The sequence below is a fragment of the Scyliorhinus canicula genome, chromosome 16 (genome assembly GCF_902713615.1).
Source record: "Scyliorhinus canicula chromosome 16, sScyCan1.1, whole genome shotgun sequence".
NCBI lineage: Eukaryota > Metazoa > Chordata > Chondrichthyes > Carcharhiniformes > Scyliorhinidae > Scyliorhinus > Scyliorhinus canicula.
In genome coordinates, this window is record NC_052161.1 from 115,948,543 (window position 1) to 115,966,640 (window position 18,098).

The 18,098-nt window shown below is 48.7% G+C and overlaps 1 protein-coding gene across 8 annotated transcripts in view; it reads right to left on the reverse strand.

The window, feature by feature from the left end:
* The window catches only part of LOC119950617 (rootletin-like), a 136,616-nt gene that overhangs the window by 117,862 nt on the left and 656 nt on the right, over positions 1-18,098 (reverse strand). For 3 of the 8 annotated variants that reach the window (XM_038773211.1, XM_038773208.1, XM_038773207.1), the window contains exons 1-2: positions 2,373-2,768; positions 393-534 (exon numbers count right to left, since the gene is read on the reverse strand). In XM_038773211.1, the coding sequence (XP_038629139.1) occupies positions 393-534; positions 2,373-2,429 (199 nt within the window). In that variant the 5' untranslated portion in view covers positions 2,430-2,768. Of the gene's footprint in view, positions 1-392; positions 535-2,285; positions 2,769-17,360; positions 17,887-18,098 lie in introns of those variants that run through there. The other 5 variants (XM_038773204.1, XM_038773205.1, XM_038773210.1 and 2 more) reach the window with 4 other exon arrangements.

Sequence of the window (18,098 nt, forward strand, 5' to 3'; positions counted from 1 at the left end):
CCTGTGGACCACCTTAAACTGAATAAGGCTAAGCCTAGCGCATGACGAGGATTCATTAACTCTCCTCAGAGCCTCCTCCTACAGCCCAGCCTCCAACTCCCTACCCAAATCTTCCTCCCACTTACGCTTCACTACCCCTATTGGGGCCCCCTCCCAATCCATCAGCTCCTTGTAAATTTTTGACACATTACCCTCCCCTACCCCTGTTCTTGACACCACCTTTTCCTGCAGCCTCTGGGGCAGCAGGTGAGGAAAGGACGGTACCTGCTTCCGGGCAAAATCCCCCACCTGCAAATACCGGAACCCATTCCCGGTGAGCAAGTCAAACTCCTCCACCAACCCCTCCAAGAACTCAAACTCCTCCATCAACTCCTCCAAGCTTCTGTCCCTACCTAATTTCTCCTCCAGCGTTAGGTTTTTGGTAACAATTTCGCGTATTTTGGCAGGAAGACAAGTCAGGGGTGAATCCTCAGTATTTCCTCGAAATAAAAATCCTTTCCCGTTCTCTGCACTCTGCACTGTGCTCTGTAATGTCTGCGAAAGAGATGGGAAGAAACATGTCAAAGTGACGCACTAGAGAGACCCCGAGGTTAACGCACAGTGAGTCTGGAACTTCAGCCCTCCTTAAAGTTGTTGCTAAATCCGACATGGGGCTAATACTCAGGGTTAATTTCCTCCATGCAACCGAGTTCCTATATCATAGAATCCCTACATTGCAGAAGGAGGCCATTCGGCCCATCGAGTCTGCACCGACCATCTGAAAAAGCACCCAACCCATGCCCACTCCCTTAGCACCGCAACCCCACTTCACCTGCACATCCCTGGACACTAAGGGGCAATTTAGCATGACCCAGTCCACCTAACCTGTACATCTTTGGACTGTGGGAGGAAACCGGAGCATCCGGAGGCAACCCACACAGACACGGGGAGAAAGTGTAAACTCCACACAGACAGTCATCCAAGTCTGGAATTGAACCCGGGTCGCTGGCGCTGTGAAGCAGCAATGCTAACCACCGTGCCACCCTAATAGGATCCAAGCAAATACCAACTGTGCTTCCCCCGACTACACAATTTGGTACATTTATCTTTTGTGTAACATGGAATAGACCCCGATATCACAGGTTTGCTTCTGGTCTGTGCTGGCTTAGCAGATCTGGACGGGGTGTCAGGGAAATAGACCAGGGTTCCAGCTCCTGATAGCTACATGGTGCCTTGTTATGGAAAGTCTTGTCAACGTACGAGACTTGATTGTCATCACCCTCCAGTTGGAGTCTCTTGGTACTCACTTTGGGGGCTTACATGATGAAAAGTCACTTGCGCGAGATTTATAAAAAATATCTGACTGGAAAATCCCGAGGGCCAATCTAACAGGCTCCAGTGTCCAGGATACATCATGTTGCATGATATCCCTCCATTCATTTTCCCTCTAAAATCATGTATTTATCTAACTTTCCTCCCTCTTGAATGAGCGAATAATATCATCCCCAATGAGTCCGTATAATAATCTCTATTGTCACAAGTAGGCTTACATTAACACTGCAATGAAGTTACTGCGAAATGCCCCTAGTTGCCACACTGCGGCACCTGTTCAGGTACACTGAGGGAGAATTCAGGATGTCCAAATTACCTAACAGCATGTCTTTTGAAAATTGTGGGAAGAAACCCATGCAGACACGGGGAGAACGTGCAGACTCCGCACAGACAGTGACCCAAGCCGGGAATCGAACCTGGGACCCTGGCAGTGTTTCACCTATTCATCATCAAGCCCCCGGTCCACCCACGTTTATGGCTATGTCCTCTTGTCGGACCTGTGGAGCTGCATTAAACAGGCTGGTGGATTTCATCTCTGTATTTTAAAATCTTGATGGTTTCTATAGAAGTTGGGAGCCGGTGTAGCTCAGTTGGCTGGACAGCTGGTTCACAATGCAGAGCGAGGCCGACAGCGCGGGTTCAATTCCCGTACCGGCTGAGGTTGTTCATGAAACACCCCCCCCCCCCCCCCCCCCTTCCCAACCCTGCCCCTTGCCTGCGGTGTGACGATCCTCAGGTTAAATCACCACCAGTCAGCTCTCCCACCCCTCAAAGGGGGAAAGGACTGTGCAAGTAGCTGATGTAAGGTCAACCTGAGTCTTCCTCCCCCAACCTGTGTAATTACCTCGTGGTCGGACCATAACCAGGAGAAGCTGTGGAGTCAGGGAGAGGAGGCAGGGAGAAACTGGGCTGACAGAGGATCAAGCCAGTCCCTGCCCCGTGCTGGGCCACCCAGTTGGCATCAGCTAACTCACCACAGGCCAGGGACGTCTCATTCCTTTCAACTGACCGACGGCAAAACTCCAAAAGGGCGGGAGAAGAAAATGGAATGGAAAGCAGACCTGGATCACCGTTTCCAGCTTCTCCTCGGCTACAAAGTCTCCTCCACATGAGCTCATCGGGAGGTGAGGATCGCACTGAAGAGAAACTTTCCCAGCGCGGAGCTTCCAATCTGCAGCCTGGAGAACAGCTCAGGGGGGTGGGGGAGGGAAGTGGGACTCGATCAGCCCCCTCCCAAGAACCGATCACAATATATCTGCCGGAAGGTTGCAGACTCTCCTTCCATTCATTCTTCCCCAGGCTTTTGTCCTTCCCTCTCTCTCATCAACTACTCGCTCACTCTCTGCAAACACCTTTCAGAGGCTCAGATGCCTCCTCCTTGTGTGTTTATCATTAGACGGCATCCTCAGAGCTGTTGTTCCTTTTTATTCCCGCCCCCTCGGGCTCACAGCAGTCAGACCCGGGATTAATTTAAATTCCCTCAACCCCCCCACCCCAAACACAGGGTCCATGTGACAGACACTGTGTGAGTGACAAGGTTCATCCGCCTGGAGCCCGCGAGGTCCTAGTGTCTGAGTCGGTATGGGCATTGATTGAATCACTGAGGAACATTCAGGTGCTTTGCCAATTGTACAAGGGGAAAGTTCAGCAATGATCTGACCCAAGCACAGATTGGGGTGACCTGTGACTGTGCTTGAACCTGACCGGGCACAGACCATTCGGTGTGACCACCCAGTCTCTTTCACGCCATCAACATTCCCCCCCACCCCACTCACAGGAATGTTAAACAACATTTCACACCGAGGCAATGGACTAGATGTAGACATCAAGCCCCTCCCCTCCTCCTCCACCCCTCCCCAAGCCCCCAGTACCACAACCGAGATCACCACAGATCGTTCAGCGAGGCAATGCTGCATTGGCACTGTTGCCTTGGCTTGGATGAGATGCTAAACCGAGACACTGTTTTTGCCCTCCCAGGGTGATACGAAAGATTCCATGGCAGTATTTCATAGATGAGTGGGGGGGGGGGGGGGGGTTATGCTATCACCAGTGTCCTCAGTCAATATTTATCTCTGTCAACATCACAATAACAGATTGCCCATTATCACATTCCTGTTTGTGGGAGCTTGCTGTGCACAAATTGATTGCCATGTTTCTTACATCACAACAGTGACAGTACTTCAGAAAAGTACATCATGGACTGTAAAGCATTCTGGGACATCCTGTGGTTATGAAAGTCACTAAATAAATGCAAGGCGTTCTTTCTCACTGCACAGTCTGCTCTTCTTAGGCAGTCCCTTCGTATTAAGGATTACTTGATCCCACTCTGGTTCTCAGATGGCTGGTAAATTGAATGTGCGATCGGCAGACCCTGTCACATGAGGTGGTGCTTTAAGGGTCAGGTAGACGAGTCCTTTGGAGGTTTGTGTGCTCTCTTCGATGTCTCGACATTGCCTCTTCATGCTCCCGATGAAGTTGCTTGACCCGATCTGTGCCTTCCCAAATAAATCTTCTCCATTTTGATCAGTCACAAGCCAGAGACTTGCATGAGTTAGTGGGGTATATTTGATCTATTCAGTGATTTCTATTCTATTCTTTGAGGACATCCCTAAAGCCTCTGTCCTCCTGACAGTCTCCTGCAGGGAAGTAGAACAGTTACTTTGGGAGACTGGTGCCAGGCTCGCGAACACCATGTCCTGCCCAGCAGAACTGGTTTTCCGTGATTAGTGACTGGATGCCGGATATGTTGACTTGGGAGAGGATGTTGCTGTTGGATTGCTTTCCTTACCACTGATTTGGTAGAAGTCTAGACACATGCTGAGACATACATAACAGGTCTTGAACAAAGCATTTGCCCCACATGCGCAACTGCATCTTTTGAATTGAATGCAGATCACAACATGCCTTACCTATTCTATGACGCAGTTGATAATGCTTCATTCCTTTGGTACTGAGCGATGCAGAGCAGAGAGATTTCATCCCTTGTTTGTGCTGAGTTAACTGGCAACTGCAAATGACTTTAACGCCCAGGGTTAGAGATGGAACAAATCCACCATTGGCATTGTCTAATGATGTCTGCTGGAAGGTGTGGGCCTGGATGCAGGGTGAGCACTTGATCAATTTTAGCTGTGTTGCCCCCACGGTTGAATATCCAACTAATATTGCTCTGGCTCCCATCTAGCTACTTGTGTGGTATGCTAGTGGGTCCCTGGAATCTCTGGAACCTGGACTCCTGGTTCGAGAAAGCAATATGTCCAGGGGTTGAGGGGGCGAGTTGGTGAAAACAAAAATGTGCAAAAAGAGGGAGTTAGAACCATAAAATAATGACATGCAGAAAGGCAGGAATATAATTGACAGCAGAACAGAGCAACGGGGGATGCAATGCAGTGTAGTTCTGTGCAGAGTCTGCACGTTCTCCCCATGTCTGCGTGGGTTTCCTCTGGGTGCTCCGGTTTCCCCCCACAAGTCCCCAAAGACGTGCTTGTTAGGTGAACTGGACATTCTGAACTTTCCCACTGTGTACCCAAACGGGCGCCAGAGTGTGGCGACTAGGGGCTTTTCACAGTAACTTCATTGCAGTGTTAATGTAAGCCTACTTGTGACATTAATAAAGGTTATTATTATTAACAGGGTCTCTGAAACGAGGGATAGCTAGAGCCACCTGTGAGCTGCGTTCAGCCTTCACCAGCATCTTGAAGGTTCTAGGACCCAGCAGACACTCTGCAGGCGAGGATGCTTTAATTTCCTCCTAGCAACTGCATGCGTCTGTCTCCGTGGTAACTGTACGCCAAATGTTGTTTGCTTCCTGCCACCTGCAACACTTGCTGTGACCATCAGGTGGCCTGGACTGCCTTTGGAGACTTCATATGGCACCATGTTTACATAATACAATATTAATATTGTGTCCCTGTTCTGTAATTGTCACTTGGTGACTACACTGTGCCCTTGACAGGACCCTTCCCCACAGCAGCGGCAACATAACTGTCCACTTCTAGCAGCAAAGCTGCCTGGCGCAGGTGAAGTAGGGGTGATTACAAATTCAGAGACACAGTTTGCAGCAGTTATTGGGTTTACACCGGACATAAAAATCCTACTTTCCTCTCTCTTCTACCTTGGAAGAAAGAACTTGCATTTGTACAGCTCCTTTCAGGGCCCAATAAACAAACACCTGTAATTATCGGAAGAGGGGGCTGCGTGATTTGTTTCCATCGCAGGTTTGCCACAGGTGTAGGGGGCCATCGGTGGCACTCATGTGGCTCTATGCTCCTCGTGGCATCAGGGAGTCCTGTCTTTTAACAGGAAGGGGTTCCACTCACTTAATGTGCAGCTGGTGTGTGACCACCAAATGTGTGCATGTTTCCCAGGGAACGTGCATGAATGCTTCATCCTTGGGCAGTCTCAAACTCTTGGGGTCACCCCATGCTGCAGGGATGGTCCGTTAGGGATAAGGGATACCCGTTGAGGCCTTGGCTGAGGATACCTGTGCGGTAGCCTGAGGCTGAGTCCCGTTATAACGAGGCTCACAGTGCCACCCGGTCTGTGGTAGAACAGTGCATCAGGCCACTGAAGCAGAGCCGCTGCGGAGCCATGACTCAGAGATTAGTCCCTGAAGACCATGGCTGAGGGCTTCGAGATCATGGTGCAGACAATGGCGGGCCTCCAGGACTTGAGGTTTCTGGTGGTCTTGCCTCAGCAGGTCTGGTGGAGTCCTGCAGTACAGTCCCCAGAAAGCCTCCAGCATCGCTGTTGTCTGCTAAGCCCTCCATAACTTAGCACAGCAACAGGGCAGCACGACAACGCAGTGCTGCCTCACGGTGCCGAGGCCTCGGGTTCGATCCTGGCCCTGGGTCACTGTCCGTGTGGAGTTTGCACATTCTCCCCATGTCTGCGTGGGTCTCACCCCCCACAACCCGAAAAGATGTGAAGGGTAGGTGGATTTGCCTGGCTAAATTGACCCTTAAATTGGGGAAAAAAAAGAATTGGATACTCTAAGTTTAGATATTTTTAAAATAACAACTTAGCGCAGCAATGGGGCGACGTCCTCGATGAAGAAGACGAGGAGGAGTGGAATGTTCACTCTGATGAGGAGGAAGCCCAAGAGGTGGTGGAGGGAAAGGTCGAAGATGAGTCGGAGGATGGAGGCCAGGCAGGTGTGAGGGTTCCCATCGATAGGAAGACCAGGGTCGTCGTGGTCACTTCCCGGTTCGCAAACTAAGGCCATCATGTTGGCCGGCAGCTCCAGAATCACCCCTCTCGACCTCGTGACCTCCTCCACCACCATGGGTGGGCCTGGGGAGCCCTTGTGCATGCTTAGCATGTCAATGGAGGAGGATGGTGATGACTTGCAGTGGGGAAAGCTCTGATGCTGGTCAGCTTCTGCTTATATCGGACTCCTATCTGTCTGTTGCCAGCACGCTGACTCCCTGGCTAATCCCTTTGTCCTATTGCTCTCGGGGGGGGGGGGGGGGGGGGGGGGGGGGGGCTAAGAGGCTCGGGTCCCAGGTTCACTGAATAATTGGAGAGTCCGTCCAGGATGTATGTTACTCTTTGAGTGACCCTCACCATTTCCCTCACTTAAGTTACTGCGGGAAAAGCTGTGTCCAGATGGGGTGAGGACATATCCCAGTGGGAGGAGAGTCAAAGAGAGTGAGGCTTTAATGTTGTGAACAACAAGAGGTTTTAATAAGACAACAAGTGCAATTGTGCCAATGATTATAATCCACACCCATCAGGCCTAACTTTACCCACTCTGTGCCCCTAAAACTCCTTCATCTTGCGAACCCTCCCACGACATCTAGGTGTATTTCCAAGGTGCACATCAGAAGCGGGCCTTCCACGCCCTGTCACTGGAGATGCCATTGGCGGGTGTCCTCTGGAGAGTCTGGAACTGGAGGGCCCCAGGTGAGTTTCAGCTGGCACTAATGCTATTGCGTCATCCTGTTCTGCCCATTGCCCCTGTGAAGGGCTGGTATCAGGACTGGGGGATTCAGAAGACCTGGTCACTCCAAGGATCTCGTGGGTGAAAGGTCCAGGATGTGCTCTAGCACCTCCTCCTCCCTCCAGATGCCCGTGGGCTCCTGGATTATTCCACAGGATGGAGTGGCAGCTGGAATGGGCTCCAGAAACCTCAAGTCTGGAAGCCCGCCATTGTCTGCACCATGATCTCGAAGCCCTCAGCCATGGTCTTCAGGGACTAATCTCTGAGTCATGGCTCCGACGTCCAGCCCCTGGCTTTCCATTGTGTCCACCATCGATGCAGTGTTGGTCTGGGTGCCATGCAACACTGCCAACATTGCCTGGGGTTGAAGACTTTGGGACTCCTCCATGTGGCTTTGCAGTCACAAAAATATTGCTGACAACCGCTCCTGGTATTCCCGGCTCACCTTTGCTTCTCCAGCAGCTGAGGGATGAATGTGCCCAAAGGCATGGCTCTTGGCTGGGGCCAAGCAGGCCTCAGACTGTCCGATCCCTGGGATGCTCCTATTTTCGCCTGATGTGCATCAGATGCAGTGTGGTGCTCACCAGAAGGTAACCCAGATGCCTAGCTGCTAAGGTCACCCACCAACGTGCTTGTATCTGGGATGGTGCGGGTAATAGCTGTGGCGCGTCATCCGTGTCCTCCTCGGAGATCACCTCTGAAGTTCTGTCAAGGGTAACTGGTGGGGCACTGCTTGTTGATGGGCCAGGCTCTTCAGTTGCTGTTCCTATAAGGCAATGGACATAGTTTCAATACATGACATGGTCAAATGTCTCACTTGAGACTGGCCATCTGGATGAGTGTTGACTGGCACCCCGCTGTTTTGTCACAGGCCAAATTCAGTGTCTGTGCAGGCCCACTTCTAATTTTCTTCTGCGTGCTCCATGGACCTCTCTTCAAAAAGAATCAAGATCCTTATCTTGGACATTCCTCCACCCATCTTCTCTCCCTCTCTCTGGTCATGGGCTACCTTCTCCTGCACAAAAGGGAATATTGTTAGTTGCATGCCTGGGGGGGGGTCAGAGTTTGAGGATAACAGGCATGTGTGGGCACTGCACTGAAGCAGGGAGGGGTTCTGATGAAGAATGTCAGGGGGAGGGTTTGAGGATGATGCTGGAAGGTCGGGTGTTGGGAGCCTTCGAGGTGGTGGCACGTGGGTTCAAGGTGAATGCCGGGGGTTGACGGAAGTGTTGATTTCTAAGAGGAGATAAGAGGACCTTGCCTTGCAGATCGTAGGTGGTCATTCAGCATTTTTTCTGCACTGAACTCCATGCCCTCTTGGTCAGGTTGCTGGAACTGACCAGTGCTGTCACTGTTCCCCTGGCAGGATTGGTGACCTCGCTGAAGGGCCTCTTGCCAACCCATGGGTAGATTCCGGCCTGCCTCTCCTCCTCAGAATCCAGCAATCAAGTGAGGGCCCACTCTTAAAATCTGAGAGTTGGTCTTCTAGTTTTCATCCTCCTGTCATGAATGGGGGGTGAATGGTGTGCAGCCGTCTAAATGCATTGCCCTCTTCATTGAAGCTCCCAGATGATCCTCAGGTGCGGCATTTTTCATGTGGGGAAAACATTTCCCCCCCCCCCCCCCCCCCCAAGTGGATTCGAATTAATTTCCGTGCCAAAAATGTCACTTTAATATTTTGCCAGAAAATTTTGCCCAGCATTTCCGACAGCGCAGTCCTGTCACTGCTGCACTGTGGTTTGTGCTCAAGTCTTTGAAGTGGGACTTGAATACATAATCTCCAGAGAGCTGCACACTGACTGACCAGTTGTGAAACCTCCACGTCCCCTTTTTAATCTTGGCTTCATGTCAAGACATGTAGCATTGTGATTATGTTGCTGGATGAATAATCCAGAGATCGGATCCCAGCGTTACAACTGGGGATTTTAAATTTAGTTAATAAATAAATCTGAATGAAAAGCTAGCAAGAATAATCCTGACCACGTCACTACTGAATTAATTAAAAAATACATGCCTGGTTCACTAAAGCCCTTTGGGCTGGAGATCTGCCCTTCTTCTACTGGTTTGGCCTGTATGTGATTCAAGATGCACAAGGTGGTTCACTCAGCGGTTCAAGAATGCAGCTCACCAGCATTTTCTGAAGGGCAATTAGGGATGGACAATAAGAGCAGCACAGTGCCGCAGTGGGTTAGCCCTGCTGCCTCATGGCGCCGAGGTCCCAGGTTCGAATCCCAGCTCTGGGTCGCTGGCTGTATGGAGTTTGCACATTCTCCCCGTGTTTGCGTGGGTTTTGCCCCCACAACCCAAAGATGTGCAGGGTAGGTGGATTGACCACGCTAAAAGTGGTTCTGAATGAAATCCCACAAAATCGACATTCTGGACAGATTTCAATGTCATGCAAGAGGCTTCAGACTCTGCCAGATATCCCACACACCCAACAAAGCAGTGCACAACAGCAGAAAGATTATCAACCGAAGTCACAGCAGGCACCCTATATCAGGAATCTCCTTCTCCTTCTCTCTTCCCCCCCCCCCCCCCCCCCCCCCCCCCCGGTTTACTCCTCTCCATTAACCCTTGCTGAGTTAAAGAACGTCGGAAAAATGACAGAATTTTGTCCCCGTCCCTAACTCAAGAGGTGCGGAGGCCAATTGTGGCTGAGCACAGACGCAGGATAAAGGTGGGACCTTCTGATCTGTATGCCTTGATGCTAGACTGAAGGGCTGCATTTCTACAGCACCTTGCGTGCCTTCAGCACATCTCAAAGCACTTTATACGTATTGAAGGGAAGTTAATGTGAGGATTAGTTGCCCGCTTAGAGAATACATTAACATTAGTGGCTGTTAAAGAAAAGGCACTTGCTAAAGCTTGAGGGGAATGCTTGACTATATTTTGACACTGCTTTTGAACAAAACTTAGAAGGTCGGGTAAGGTAAAACAAATACTGCTCAGAAACAGTATTTTGGACTTGGTCTTATTATGATGACGAGTTGTTTTCGCAAGGGCAAAAAATACAGACTAGATAATGAACCAAGAGCATTCTCAAGATGTGTTTAACATAAACACAGCCAGGGCAGCACGGTGGTGCAGTGGGTTAGCCCTGCTGTCTCACAGGGCCGAGGTCCCAGGTTCGATCCTGGCTCTGGGTCACTGTCCGTGTGGAGTTTGCACATTTTTCCTGTGTTTGCATGGGTTTCGCCCCCACAACCCAAACAAGTGCAAGGTAGGTGGATTGGCTATGCTAAATTGCCCCTTAATTGGAAAAAAATTAATTGGGTACACTAAATTTATTTTAAAGAATAAACACAGCCAGCCAGATGCGGTTTACTTCTTTAGTTGTTTATTTCAGACTATAACGATATGGTTTCTGCTGGGTAAGTTCAGAGTGCTGTGAAGTGGCTATTTGGCTACTGCAGCCTCTCCACGATATTGTGTTAATAAAATCCTAAAACGAAGCTCGAAGCCTCTGTCTAATCATTACTTCCACGACAATAGGCAACAAAGTACTTGAATTGCAGACAGACATTGTTGTAACCTCGGAGCCTTTGGCGAATACAGGGATTTTTATCTGAACTCTATTTGATGATGTTGCTCTCCTAACCATTTTAAAACAAGATTTCCATAGATGGTTAAACCAGATCAGCTGAATGGCTTCCCTCATATTTGTGTGATGTTAGAATCCTACAGCACATCAGGAGGCTATGTGGCCACCCTCTCATTGAAAGAGCTATCCAAATAGTCCCCAATCCTCATTTATTTCCCCATCGCCCTGCAAAATATAATGGTCAAATATATAACCAATTCCCTTTTGCAAGGTCCTATTGAATCTGCAACCTCCACCTTTTCAGGCAGTACATTTCAGATCATAATTCACCACATAAAAACTGGTAAATTTTGAAATGCATTGAGGCGACCAGCAGGATGTTATGCGACAGACAGTTGCTCCTAATTTATGCTCCAAAGGCCGATGAATGTTATCAATAAAACTCAGGGTGACCTTGCCCTGTGATATCATGCATTACCCAGACTTTCACCTATGTCAGCAGAGCAAAAACACAGTCTCAATAATGGTTTAATTTTTGACAGAGCAACAACAATCTCGATAATAATTCAAATCCTACAGTTACCTTATCTCAGGCAGAATGGTGAGCTGGACTACAGTTAGCCTCGCAAAGAAAGACTTGCGTTTATGTAGCACCGTTAACACCGTCAGGATGTCACAAAGCCCTTTACAGTCAATTAAATACTTTTGAAACGCGGTGTAATTCAGGAAACGTAGCAGTCAATTTGCCCAAATCAAGCTTCCATAAACAACGATGTGAGAATGACCAGATAAATCTATTTTTGTGATGTTGATTGAGGGATAAGCATTAATAAGGACACAGGGAATCTCTCCCCTGCTCTATAGTACCAGGAGATTTTGTAAATCCACCTGAAAGGCAGACGGAGCCTCAGTTTTAACATCTCAGTCAAAGACAACACCTGCAACAATCCTTCATTATTGATCTGGAACGTCAGCCTTGATTTTTATGCTCAGGTCCTGGAGCGGGACTTGAACACACAGCCTTCTGACTGAGGTACAATCACTGGGGCACAATTGACACCGTGAGTCCACACGTTGCCCGGGGGGGGGGGGGGGGGGGGGGGGGGGGGGGAAGAGGTGAGGCAAAGAAGAAATGTTGAGCAAACATGGGGCTGGGGTTAGCTGTGAAGGGTCAATAATCCATTATCAGCCATTATCTGTCTGATTGCTCGGTGGTGAATCTTACCGAGTTGGAGGTCGGCAGCGCCGACGGGGGTCTTGGCGTGGCTGGGGGATTTGTATGAATTTTTTTAATTGGAGACGATCAAGTTCACTCTCATGGGGTTGGTATGGGGGGTTTTATTTTCGGTGGAGGCTTTTTCTATCCTTATTTGAAGCATGGTAGCATCGTGGTTAGCACTGTTGCTTCACAGCTCCAGGGACACAGGTTCGATTCCTGGCTTGGGCCACTGTCTGTGCGGAGTCTGCAAGTTCTTCCTGTGTCTGCGTGGATTTCCTCCGGGTGCTCCGGTTTCCAACCCACAAACCCCAAAAGACGTGCTGTTAGGTGAATTGGACATTCTGAATTCACCCTCAGTGTACCCGAATAGGCAACGGAGCGTGGCGATTAGGGGATTTTCACAGTAACTTCATTGCAGTGTTAATGCAAGCCTACCTGTGACACTAATGAAAATGATCTATTTGTCACCAGCGGATGGGGGTCGGAGTGGGGGTGGTGTTGGGAGTAGTTTAGGGGAGAAAAAAATGAGTAAAGTGACAAACTGCTCAAATCATATTTATATGGGGATATTTTTATTAATTTTTTTACGTAGAATTTACAGTGCAGAAGGAGACCATTCGGCCCATTGAGTCTGCACCGGCTCTTGGAAAGAGCATCCTACCCAAGGTCAACACCTCCACCCTATCCCCATAACCCAGTAACCCCACCCAACACTAAGGGCAATTTTGGACACTAAGGGCAATTTAGCGTGGCCAATCCACCTAACCTGCACATCTTTGGACTGTGGGAGAAAACCCGGAGTACCCGGAGGAAACCCACACACACACGGGGAGGATGTGCAGACTCCGCACAGACAGTGACCCAAGCCGGGAATCGAACCTAGGACCCTGGAGCTGTGAAGCGATTGTGCTATCCACAATGCTACCGTGCTGCCCCGTGTTTGTTACTGATTGAGTTTGGAATAAAATATTTTTTAAAAACACTCATTATCTGGGCATGTCTACTTTGATGAGATGACAGAGGCAGACAGAACAAAGTCTAGCAACAGTCAGTTTGTGAGAAGGGAAAAGGGATGCGGGTGGGGGTTGGGGGGTTAATTTCTGGGGAGGATTAAAACGCCTGTTGCTCTGAATGAGGTCCTAGTGATTGGTAAACCACATGCTCATATCAAAGATCTTACACACAACCAGTTTTCAGCCACAACCATCCAAACAAATATCAAAAGGACCTGAAGGGCTGCAACCATTTCAGGGAGCAGTGAAACAGATACCATCAGTGAAAGCTGCAACTGCTTCAGACAGCAAATCAAATCAAACAAAGTGGGGTCAAGAGGTAGGGTGGGCCACTAGAGAAGGCAAAATAACAACAGATTCTTTAAAAACTGGAATATTCAGTGTACAACACCAGAAAACCCCATCTCCAGGTCAGAGCACGCAGCAACATGAGTAGAGTATTGAAAGAAAATTGCACCATCCTCGTCGCCAAACTTCCAATTTCACATCATCGTGGGCTACAGTATCATTATCTGCGTGATTGATATTATTGTTTGGTTGCTTACATTGACGTGAGATGAATAATGTAATTTTCCCTTGTTTTGGATTCCAGACCACACTTAATAGTAATCTCTGAAGTCCCATTATTCAATCAGGAAAGAGCTGCCCAAACAAAAATGGGAGTTCAAAATACTCTCCACCCCACCCACCCAATATTCTTCCATGAGGAAAGGAAATCTTAGGAACAGGAGCAGGTCATTTGGCCCATTGAGCCTGCTGCCCCATTCAAACAGATCATGGCTGATCATCTTAGGCCATTTTTCCAACGGGAAACAAAAACTTAAGGCATGATAAAGACCCAGTCTCTACATTTAAGATACCAGGCCAGCCCCCAACCTTTGTTAGGATATCGGACAAGAAACTCCAAACAATTTTCAATTTGTAAAACTTTAAGGAAAGGATACTTCACCCAGGGGTGATGACTCTGACCAATAGGCATCTTTGATGTTAAAACAAACTTTAATTTAAACACAGAATTAACGACATTAACATCAAAGAAATGGCTTTACAATTAACAGTTAAACAGTTCTGAAATAAAAGGGAAAACCTTATTTTATTATCCACACCTGACACTACATTCCAGCCAAGCAACACCAATACGTTCAAATTCCACTTATAAATAAGGTTAACAAAATAAGTTTACTTGTGGGCCTCTGTCAAGGCTTTTGGAGAAAGAGATCCTTTCAGGAACAACCTGAAAACCCTTCTGACTTGTCAGACTCTTTCTGCCCAACCCAACAGCTTTTGGCAAAACGGCAAATTACTGGCTGACCTGGCTCCTCCCATTCATCACATAATCTGTATCCTGCTAAAACACCCCATCACCTGCTTAGCTAGGACTAAATACAACCCCACATAAATTATCTCCTCTCCAGGGAATCTCCAGCAATCAAAACAATATCCCATGAGCCAACTCTCAGTAAACACGTAAATGGTTAAAATCAATCATTGTGGTTAAAATCAATCAGTACCTCACTTTTTATGACTCCTTAATTACAGCTTTAGTAGACACACTACCTATATGTATTTTAACCAGGATTTGTATATCACATTGCTGCAACAGATATAAGTTATAATATATAATAATTCCTACATTTATCACACAACCCACTGAACGGAGCAATGACAAAACTGGCCTCAGTTTAGGGCAGCATGTGCACATCTGAATTTAGAAAAAGTCGAAACTAATGTTGGTGCAGTTTTAGACGGCGGGCCTAAAATCTAGGGCTTTATTGATCCTGACATGCAGCTGGAGACAAACATTTGCACATCCATGACTTGAAGTACAAGGAGATAGCTGTGGAATGGGGTTGAAGAGGTGAGGAGGTAGAGCCAGGTGTAATCCGCATGCATGTGGAAGTCCTCTGGACCCCCTCTGATCGGAAGGGACAACCATTGACACCAAACTGGCTGCTTTTCTGAGAAGGGCCAATGTTCCACCAGAAAAGGCTGGGAGCCATTGCAGGATTAGAGCACTGGCTACTCTGTATCAGTCACCACTCCTAAATCAGTGCAAGTCAAAAAGGACCTGCAAAGATGGAACACACTCCCACTCTCCCCGCGGGGGAGTCCAGACGATCAAAATGAACGTACTGCCCAGGTTCCTCTTCCTGTTTAGATCCATTCCGATCTACATCCCCAAGGCCTTTTTCAAAGCGCTGGACAAACTAATCATGGCGTTTGTATGGGGGGGGGGGGGAAGGGGGGGGGGGGTAAAAATGCTAGGATCCCAAAGAATGTCCTACAAAAAACAAAATCCAGGTGGGAGCTAGCCCTCCCAAACCTACAATTCTACCACTGGGCGGCAACAGCCAAGCGAGTAAGGGGATGGATCCAGGAGCCAGAGGCCGAGTGGGTGCGTGCGGAGGAGGCCTCCTGCATGGGGACCTCCCTCCGGGCCCTCGCCATGGCAGCACCCCCATCCCCACCCAAAAAACACTCCAGCAGCCCAGTGGTGACAGCCACCCTCCATACCTGGAACCAACTGCGGCAGCAATTTGGCCTGACCAAAATGTCGGACAAGGCTCCCATCTGCAACAACCATAGGTTCACACCAGCACTGACTGACGCCACCTTCAAAAGGTGGAGGCAGCATGGAGGGACGCTGACAGTCAGGGACCTATACACGGACGGCAGGATCGCAACACTGGACGAACTGACAGAGAAATTTCGGCTAGCCGGGGGAACGAGCTACGGTATCTGCAGCTCAAAAACTTCTTACGAAAGGAGACATGGACGTACCCACAACCGCCACTACTGGAAGACCTACTGGACGCAAGTATCCTAGATAAAGGGAACTGTAGCAACACGTATGACCGACTGGTAGAAAGGGCCGACACCGTACTGGACGCAACAAGAAAGAAATGGGAGGATGACCTGGGGATTGAGATAGGGTGGGGACTCTGGGGCGAAGCACTGCATAGGGTCAACTCCACCTCCACGTGCGCAAGGCTCAGCCTGACGCAACTAAAAGTGGTACATAGAGCCCACTTAACAAGAAACCGTATGAGTAGGTTCTTCCCGGAGGTGGAGGACCGATGTGAACGGTGCCAAAGAGGCCCGGCCAACCACGCCCACATGTTCTGGTCTTGCCCCAGACTTGTGGAGTACTGGACAGCCTTCTTCGAAGTTATGTCCAAAGTAGTGGGGGTGAGGGTGGAGCCATGCCCGATAGTGACGGTCTTCGGGGTTTCAGACCAGCCAGATCTATTCCTGGGGAGGAGGGCGGACGCCCTTGCCTTTGCCTCCCTGATCGCCCGCCGTAGAATCCTGTTTGGCTGACGGTCAGCAGCACCACCCAGAGCTGCAGACTGGCTGTCCGACCTCTCGGAATCTCTCCAAATGGAGAAAATCAAATTCGCCATCCGAGGGTCAGACGACGGCTTCCACAGAACGTGGGAGCCATTCATGCAATTGTTCCGGAACCTGTTTGTGGCCAACGAACAAGAGGAAGAATAGTCGGGTGGCCAAGAATCAGGGGGAAATGGACGGGAATCGGGGGAAGATAGCGGGGGGGGGGGGGGGGGGGGGAGGGCTACGGGTTTGTTATGGGGTTTTGTTCTCATGGTTTTATGCTTATTTCTTTTTCTTGTTAATTTATTGTTTTTGTATTGGAGGGGAGGAGTTACTGTTTTTCTCTGTTGTGATAAAATTTGTTGTTGAAAACTTGAATAAAAATTATTCCAAAAAAAAAGGAAGGACAAAGCCGCAAGTGATAGTCTGATGGCAAGCTAAGGCCCAAAACCAAATTGTAAATAAATGCCTATAAACATGTGCTTCGGCCATATTGGGGAATGTAAAATATGTATGCCGGTTAAAGGGGGCGGCCACAGTTGTTATTATGAAGATGCTTACCTGTAAATATACATGTTAATTTTTGCGTGTTTTTTTTCTAATAATTTGTAATTTGTTGGATATAAAATATGAAAACTCAATAAAAAACATTTCCAAAAAAAAAAAATCAGTGCAAGTCTTAAACTTGCATACACCTTTAGACCAAAACAAATATTGAAAATAAAATAAAACAGAAAATGCTGGAAACGTACAGCAGGGCACCCCACAATCATAACCTGCAATTTGCAATTTTAACCTGCGATTTTGCTGGCATTTATTTGGCATCCATATTGTGGTGTCCCAAATCGGGAAGAAGTTGAATTAGCAACAACAAAAAGCACATGTTCCGAGACCCGTGTGGCAAACAACAAAAACGCGCGATCCACAAGGACTAAGATTTCTCTAAAATTGCTATTGTAATGTTCGCCCAAGCTGTTGGTCAGTTTGAGCTGGTCTCCTGGTTACCGTTTCCAGGTCACACAATAATCTGCATTAAATTCCGTCTTCCACCTTTCCTGCTTCTTGTTCTTTGTGCTGTGAAGTCGCCTCCTACCCGCCTCCCGGGCACTGCTGCTCTCCTACCCGGAGGGTCAAGCGCTGTTTCCGGGCTGCTGTCTTCAATCTCAGCCGCTTCCTCCTCCGATCCCGAGTACCGGTTGCTGCTCTCTCCGGAGCCGGTCAGAAGCAGAGCGGTTCACTGCAACCGAAACTGGGTCGAGGCTTAGCTTAATTTGCGTGCGATGCAAGACATACCCGGGTTAAACCTGCAGCGTATGCATAAGGTCTGGCATGGGCTAAATCTCCCTGGAGTATACAAGGTCTGCCCCAAGCTAAATCCCCCTGCGATACACAAGATCTGACCCAGGCTGAATCTCCCTGGGATACACATGGTCTGACTCAGGTTAAATCTCCCTGGAGTATACAAGGTATGTCCTAGGTTAAATCCTGCAGTATATAAGATCTGACATGGGCTACATCTCCATGGAGTACACAAGGTCCGACCCAGGCTAAATCTACCCCGGGTACAGAAGAATCCCTACCGTGCAGAAGGAGGTCATTCTGCCCATCGAGTCTGCACCGACCGTTTAAAAGGGCACTCTACCTGGGCCCAACTCCCCTGCCCTATCCTCATGCATTGATCATGGTCAATCCACCCAACCTGCACATTTTTGGACTGTGGGATGAAACCACAGCACCCGGAGG